Raw genomic sequence first — 8,583 nt, forward strand, 5'->3', positions numbered from 1 at the left:
TAAATCTTCTTAAACAAATAACTATGAAAATAATATTCAAGAAAATACAAATGGGAAATTTAACCAATAAATTGCTTCTAATTTATCCCAACCTGATATTTAGTCTAGAAAACAAACAAAAATCAAAAAACTCTGAAGTGTTACTAAAATGCTAACTGAATCATTTTAGCATAAATCTAGCACATGCATTTCAAGGTTTCACTGCTAGGAATTTTGTTAAGATCAGTTGAATCATGAATAACAGTATATAACAGAATATAAGGAACACATACCATTACATGTGATCCTTGCCCCCTACCCTCAGATTATGTCAGAATAAAGCTGACAATTCTGCCAGGCTCTGCACCCCGAGTGCCCCCAACCCAAACCTTGGAAGCAAAGAATATGCCCTGTCATACAACTTTGTACAAGTTGTAGTAAAGCAAAGCATAAGTTGGTTGTTTTTTTTTTTTTTTACCTTTCTATAGGAAGTGGTCAGTTATTTGATAAATACTAAAACAATGCTAAGAATACACTTAATGAGTTTGTTTACCAAACACATTGTGCAAGAACTGACTACATAAAAGTTCCTTTGAAATTTGGTCCACAGATTCACCTAAGGTTGAAAATTTAAAACTTGTAAGAAAAAGAGGAAGTGGGTATCCCTAATCTTAATATACCGTAATTACTAAAGGGATATAATATGCATATTAAAAGGTTTTGCTCACAGAAGGCACAAACCATAAAAGGGATATTCTTTTTGAATAAAAACAAAGAACTAGCTGATGTCCTTCTTTGTTTTGTGAGCACCATAACTAAAATGAAGTTAAACCTGAATTCACTGTCTACTCCTGTGACCAAAAAAAAAAAGAGAACATAAAAACCTTGTCTTAACTATATGATTTCCAGCCATTAATTGAGATGTAGTTACGAAAGATTAAAATCGTCTTAAAAAGGGGTGTGATAGCAGCTATCAAAGCAATATTCAAGCATGATTTCAGGGATGCTTTCAGGTTTAGAATTATCCTTCCTTGTCAAAAATCTTCACGACTTCATCAAAAACCTATAAAGAAAAAAGATAATTTTAAAAGCAGATACCATTAAAATACCATATAGCTAAGTTCCTGTTAAAAATAGTAAATTTTATATTAATTTTCAAAATGGATCATTTTAAAAAGTCACATTATAATTTCTTAGTTTCATCTATTTTACTTTAGACAGTAATATAATACATATAAAATTATGAACATGTATTCAATTTTATTAGTGCTTTTAGGACAAAACATACTTCTTGATAGGCTACCAATAATTTGATAAAATGTAAACTGGTTTATCATCTTAGTTCAGACTCTAAAACACAAAGTTCTCTCATGTATTGCCTCACCTCTACAGGAAGTAGCACCTCTACAGGATTAAAAAAGATCCCCTGAATCTTTTTCCTCCGGCCCTTTCTTTTTGAATATGAGAGGAAGAAAATTCAGGGAGTCAGGGGAAGGGAGATAGGTGAATTAGGAGACACTAAAAATATTTTCTGGGCACTAAACTACAATTCAGAGATCACTGATTTATGAAGAAAGAGAGAAGTGATAAGTTGTAGAACCCCTGCACCTCTGAAGCTATTTGCTCTGTGATGGAAGAGAAGAAAGCAGCCTAGGCTCTTGAGCTGGATGACTTGCCATTCATGTTATAGGTTTTCAAAAAAAAGAACATCATCCAAATCACAGTTCACAAAATACCAATTTTTCTAGTACCCGGGAAGAGGTTTGAAATTAATAAACCACCCACTTCTCATGAAGACAAGTCTGAAGTTATAAAGCCCATTTTAGACTCTATTCAAAAAGGAAAAAAAATGTAATTTTTCATTTAGTCCCCAGTGTCTTGAAAAACAAACTAACTACTCTGTCATAGTATTTATTTTTCTCCTGCCTACATGCCCCAAAAGAACTAATCACATTTTTACTTGACTTTTTTTTTAAAGGCAGGTTAGGGACACTCACTTCATCAACAGATTTAGAAGCATCTATTTTCTTGACTTTTCCCATTTCTTCATATAAGTCAATAATTGGCTTTGTTGACTGAAGATAGGTCTGAATTCTGCAAAAGAAGCAAATATTGCGAAGTCCTAGGTATCCATCCTTTCTCCTACATGTTATAGGGTAGCTCAGAGGACAACACTAAATCTGACCCAACTAACTCGTCATTTCCTTACACAAGCCATTTTACACAGTTAAGTGTAACATTTTCTTTTTCAGGTCCAAAATGGAGCAGGTCTGGGATAGAGGTGGCTATGTAAAAACTGCAAAGTACCTCTTTTCCAAGCTCTCTCTGTTGTCATCACTCCTACCACTACTCTTTCCCCTCTCAAGACATCGTTCAATACAGATCTAAAAAGAGATATAAATAAAGTTATTCTAAAAGTAGAAAGATATGAATTTGCAATTCTTTTAACCTGAAAAGAAAATAAAGTTTAAAGAGATGACAAAAAAAAACCTGCATTAAACTCAATGTGTCTAATTCATTAATCAACATACACAGTTCTTTTAAATTTAAACATGTGGCTCAATTTATATAAACTAGGTTAAATAAGTACAGAGCATAAAAAGAATTCATTCATGACTCAGTTTTTCCTGTGTATTTTTTTTTCAAACCGCAATAAAAAGAAGATCTGTATGTGTACAGTTCCATCTCGGATATATTATTAACTTATTAGGTATGAATTACATGCCTCAAACTTTGTTCCATTTTTGCTTTTCTATAATTCCATAAATATCCAAATATTTAAGAGTCAACATATTTGCATTTGAATAAAGCATCCCTTGTTAATCATGAATAAACATTCCTTAGTTATAAGCTGTGGTAACATTCTAAAGTTAACTTTGAAGAATAAGTGAAAACATATTTTTGGGGGTTGGAAGAAGAGAGTTACATTTTAAAACAACTCAAAGGCTGCAGCAAGTCTCTCTACCAGAGGCACATTTACGATTCAACCTAAGAATACCAACTTCTTTCAAGGCCCTACTTCAGATTCTTAGTCTTTCAGGCTATTGGCATTAATTTAATGAAATTTATATTACAGCAGCTGTCAAACACAGGCCATTTAATTAAATGATTCCAAGAAATTCATTTACTTATTCCAATGTATGTCTGAGTTTGTTACTAAAAGTGCCAGAAAGAAAAAGAACACTTTCCTGCTTTTTTCAAGATCATTTCATTCTTAAGACAAATCAAGCTATCCTACATGTTTTTTAAAGTAGAAAATTTTCCCAACTTGCCAAAAATGTTTCTTTTCCACGAGACAACTCGTAAAGCAAGACACTCTTTCACAATAGTGCCTACCTAAGAAAGTAGTAATTCAGCTTCATTACTTAACATTATTGTGCATGTCAATTCTTATTTTTTAAAAAACAAAATTGATTCTTATTTTGAAAATAAAGCAAATTTTAGTCCAAAAGTCTGCTGATGCCAATTAGCTTCCAACAGCAAGACAGTGCTATTTTGTCCATCTCATCTACCCATTCAAAAAAAATATAGCTGCCAATATAAAATGTAAACATAAGAAAAAATCAATTTTTCTCTAATAGTTGACTAACAGTTGCTTAAAGCCTATGTGGGCAAATGAAGATTTTCATTACCTCATTATTACAGTCAAAAAAAAGAACAAAAGATACATCTGCCTTTCCATCCATGGTCTTGTTCCAACCTTGAAGGTTGTCTTGATTTCTTGGAAACCCATCAATCAAGAACTTATTCTTCTGAGCATTGACGGCCATTGTCTGATCCATTTCCTAAAGGAAAAGATTTAGGTTCAACACTACATTAACAAAATGCAATTTCTCAAGTAGGTTAGTGGATACATGGGTGTTTGTTTTATTATTATTCTTTAAACCATAAGTAAAGACTGAGGAGTGCATAGAAAAAAAAAGACTAGAAGGAAATGAACCAACGTATTAACATGGTTGCCTCAAGCTGGTGGGGTTATGGCTATGTGTCCCTCCCTACCTTCTCATTTTATACACACACACACACACACACACACAATTGTTTTCTGTAGTTTCCAAATTTTCTATAGTAAGCATGTTACTTTCACATATATATTCACAAAATTATAAATAAACAGTAAGAGTAGCAATAAGAGGAAAACAACCACTAACTAGTATCTTTGCTCCAGTAATGGAAGACCCTGTCTTGTGTTCTTTTTGCCCTTTCCAAGTCATTTTACTGTGGTAGAAAGTATATTACTTTTACAGGTGCTTAACTCTGCTATAATTCAAGTCCAACAGCACAGAACTTCGGACAAATATAAAAACATAGTTAGCTTTAATTATTAGTGTAGGAATCAATTTTTTTTGTTTGCTTTTTGAGATAAGGTCTCACTCTGTTACCTGGGCTAGAATGCAGTGGCATGATCATAGCTCACTGCAACCTCAAACTTCTGGGGCTCAAGTGATCCTCCCCCCTCAGCCTCCCAAGGAGCTGCGACTACAGGTGTGTGCCACCACGCCCGGCTAATTTTTCTATTTTTTGTAGAGATGAGGTCTTGCTCTTTCTTGCTCAGGCTGGTCTCGAACTCCTGGCCTCAAAAAATCCTCCTGCCTTGGCCTTCAATAGTGCTAGGATTACAGACATGAGCCACTGTGCTGAGCCTCAACTTTTTTTTTTTTTAACTGAAGTTAACTCAATCTAAATGCTACTGGCTACCCCAAAACACAGGGAGCAAAAGAAAAAAATACATTCAGAAAAATGGCAAGAGCAACCCATTTCACTATCCTCTTCCAAAGCCTGAAGTTAGGTAGAATGTGGGAATACGTGAATGGGAAATGCAGATCTCTGATCTCCAAATCCTTGCCACTTCTAATCACCATAGTCACAGATGCATGACTTTGACAAACCTTAGAAGAACCTCTATTTCAAAGCAAATTAACATTCACTACCATCCATGCTCAAACTTTTCTGGTTCCTCAAGAAGGACAATGGCTGTCAGGAACCGTGATTCCTTTATCTGAGAATTGGCTTCATCCCAGCACCTGGCTGCTTCTTCAATATTCACAAAACTTGTACAGAACACTTTTTGGCCTCTGCTATAAAATTTCTACCCCAATTACAGTAGTAGAAGGTATCTGAAGAAGGCATATCAATATTATACTCAGTGTATATTTAACTCAAGGCTACTATGAGGGAACATGAAGAGCAAGGTCATGGATCTTGTCCCTGGAGGGCTCACAGTCCAGTGGGTGACAAATATATATACATAGATATGTTAAGTTCTATGATAAGGTATGCAAAGGATGCTATGATAAAACAAAGTAAGCACAAACTGCCAGAGAAAGCTTTACCAAAGAGGTAACAGTGGAACTGAATCCCGAATAATAAAATGGCAGGCAGACAGGGATTAATGTCCTCTGGATGGTGGAAACTGGATGTATGAAGGCTCAGAAACGAGACAGCCTAACAGCTTTGATGAATCTGAAGCAAGCCAGTACAAGTGAAATCTTAGGATATGTGTAGAGAGTGGTGGGAGATACGACTGAAAGTTAAGCAAAGATAAAATAATGAAGAACTTTTTATGCCACACTAAGGATCTGAGTTTTATTCTGGAAGCAATACAAGACCATTTAAGAATTTTAAGCAGTTTAAGATTAACAGGGGTCATACTGTCTTTTAGAAAAAAAAAAATCACTCTGACTACACCAAGAAGGATGAATTGGAAGGGAACAAGGATGAATTAAAGGCAGAAAGACTAACTAGGAGGCTCCAGTGATGGTCCAGGTAGGAAAAAAAGAGGATAGTAAACTAAGGTGATAGAAGAGACTAATAGAAAAGAATTAAAAGAAAAAGAATTGGAAAGATCTGCTCACTGAATGGATTTGGGAAAGTAAGGAAGAGGCATACAATATTGGATGGCTCCCAATTTCTGCCTTGAGCAACTGGGTAGATGGTAGAACCATTAACCAACACAGGAAATAAAGAGAGATCACACTTGAGATAATACACTCAAACTCTGATATGTTTATTTTGAGACACCTGTGAGACAATCAGAAAGATACCTAGTAGTTAGTTAAAAATAAAAGTCTGGAGTTCAAAACAAAGATGGGTTCTAGAACTGTAGAATTCAGCATCATTAGCACAGTGAAGGCTTTCAACATGGCTAAAACCATCCAGCAAAAAATATATAAACGGAGAGCTAAAGAGAAACAAGGACAAAACCCCGAGAAGCACCATGGTTTAGGAAACTTGAAAAGGAAAAAAAAAAAAAAGCTGTTAAGGAAGACTGAGAAATAGCAGTTACTGAAGCAGAATCAACAGAAATGATATCACAAAGAACAAAGGAGGGGCTGGGCGCGGTGGCTCACGTCTGTAATCCTAGCACTCTGGGAGGCCAAGGCGGGAGGATCACTCGAGGTCAGGAGTTCAAGACCAGCCTGAGCAAGAGTGAGACCCTGTCTCTACTAAAAATAGAAGAAATTATCCGGACAACTAAAAATATATAGAAAAAATTAGCTGGGCATGGTGGCACATGCCTGTAGTCCCAGCTACTCAGGAGGCTGAGGCAGAAAGATTGCTTGACCCCAGGAATTTGAGGTTGCTGTGAGCTAAGCTGACGCCACGGCACTCTAGCCCAGGCAACAGAGCAAGACTCTGTCTTCAAAAAAAAGAACAAAGGAGGAATGAGCTTCAGTAAGTGATCAGAGTTAAATGCTACCCAAAAAAACAACTAAAAGTATCCCCTAGATTTGATAGAGAAGAACACTGGTAACATCCAAGAGCAGATGCAATGGAGATGAAAACAGAACCTGACTGCAAAGGGTTGAAAAGTAGAAAGTGAAAAATAAATGTCGACTACTCTCATAATGCTTAGCTATAAAGCAGAAGAAGGGCATTAGACGATAGGGAATAGAGGATTTATTTACTCTGGAATGGAAGCAGGTTACTCCAACCTCTGAGACAAGAGGTAAAAAAGTGTGTATGAGCCACTCTTTATCCACAGTGTCTTTATAGTTCCACCCAGATGCTTATATATCTCTTTTCTATCATGCTTCAGCTATTTCTTGTCATTCCCAAGATCGCATTTCTCCTTCTCCTTCACTGTTTCTTATATGTGAAAATACCTGTTAATGACTATGGTCTTAGGAGTCTATAGTGAAGAGTTACCTAGCAAATGCAAGGTATCTGTTTTTTAGATGTAACATGTTTTAGTTTGATAGCTATTATGTCATAGCATTTCACATTAAAAATGGTGATGCATGCACCAGAAAAGCAGACATCAAGACTGAAAGAATGTCAACAATGAGAGGGACATGGGATAAAAGAAGACAGAAAGAAGGAACAAAGAGGTTTATAAGAAAACAGAAAGGAGAAGAAAGGGGGCAAAGGGGGATAAAGAAAGAAGAAATAGAAATGGAAGAGAAAATAACTGTCTGAATGTTGGGAAGGAAAGGTCAAGTGTACATACATGGATGTTAAGTTGAGCTACAGCTAACGCTAGACCAAGGTAGAGAATCCTTGCCACTGTTCAATTTTTTCCCAGGTGACAGCACAGTTTCCAGTTCTGCCATTGTCAAACAACCATGACCACCTTCCACAAGCAAGAAATTCAATACTCTGATTTTTTCATTACTCAAATGAAAGCTGGATTTAATTTATTTCCTTGCTGGTTTGAATTGATTGGCATTCACACTCCTTACCCTTTTTAATAAACTGATGGTTATCTCAACTGGCACAATCTTTCCTTCTTTAATGTACTTTTCAATGAGTTCACCATACTGTGATTCTGGGTTCTTCCTTTCATCACGAAGAAGTTCTCCTGCAGAAAGGTGTGTGTAGCCATATTTCTGAAAGAAACAACACATAGGAAAAAAATTAGAATTCATTCAACCCAGTAGTAGGACTGTTTATTTTTCCCTTTGTGTTAATTTCTATATGCTAATTTTTCTACAATAAACAGGTTTTGCTTGTATATTAAATAAAGTTTAAGAGATTTCAAATAACCCAGTTTGCATAATAAATATCCTACTCTTCATAGCTATGTGTTCACTTATCATATCATTCCCAAATTTATCTATTTGAGGCATTAACATCTTATTTATTCCTTCACAAATATGACTGAAGTTTAAATATTAATATTTAACAATATTAATATTGTTCAAAGAAATGTCTAACAAAAATCTTTATAATTCAAGGCAAAAAAACAAAAAATCTTACCACTATTGGCTGTATTCACCTTCTATAAAATCTCTTTCTTAAACTCAACATGTCTAAATTGCACTCATCACTATTTACACAAACCCCATTTTTCTGTTTTCTTCCCTTTCTCAATAAACAATACAAGTCCTACCTCCTCCACAAAATCAGCTTTCCTAACCACTCTGGAGAGTGGTCACATAATCAAATAGTATCTTGGAGTATCACTGTCTCTTCACGAAGACCAGTATCTTCCTTACCACATACAAAAGTCCATTTCCTACCTTTCTATAATACTTGCGATACTTGCTTTATAAGTTTGTGGTTATGATTAAATGAGATAATGTATTAATATCGTACATAAACTGATTACCATAAAGCCTTATACATAATAGGAATAAAAGCCATCAATTACCTCCTTTCCAT

General features: G+C 35.3%; 1 protein-coding gene across 1 annotated transcript in view; it reads right to left on the minus strand.

The window, feature by feature from the left end:
- Positions 1 to 96: 96 nt before the first annotated feature.
- The window catches only part of CMPK1 (cytidine monophosphate (UMP-CMP) kinase 1, cytosolic), a 70,560-nt gene continuing 62,073 nt past the window's right edge, over positions 97 to 8,583 (minus strand). The window contains exons 2-6 of the mRNA XM_012649051.1: positions 7,662 to 7,808; positions 3,612 to 3,764; positions 2,287 to 2,363; positions 1,977 to 2,073; positions 97 to 1,042 (exon numbers count right to left, since the gene is read on the minus strand). Coding sequence (XP_012504505.1) covers positions 1,001 to 1,042; positions 1,977 to 2,073; positions 2,287 to 2,363; positions 3,612 to 3,764; positions 7,662 to 7,808 — 516 coding nt within the window. The 3' untranslated portion in view covers positions 97 to 1,000. The remainder of the gene's footprint in view (positions 1,043 to 1,976; positions 2,074 to 2,286; positions 2,364 to 3,611; positions 3,765 to 7,661; positions 7,809 to 8,583) is intronic.

This window comes from Propithecus coquereli, unplaced genomic scaffold (genome assembly GCF_000956105.1).
Source record: "Propithecus coquereli isolate 6110/MARCELLA unplaced genomic scaffold, Pcoq_1.0 Scaffold299, whole genome shotgun sequence".
NCBI classification, from domain to species: domain Eukaryota; kingdom Metazoa; phylum Chordata; class Mammalia; order Primates; family Indriidae; genus Propithecus; species Propithecus coquereli.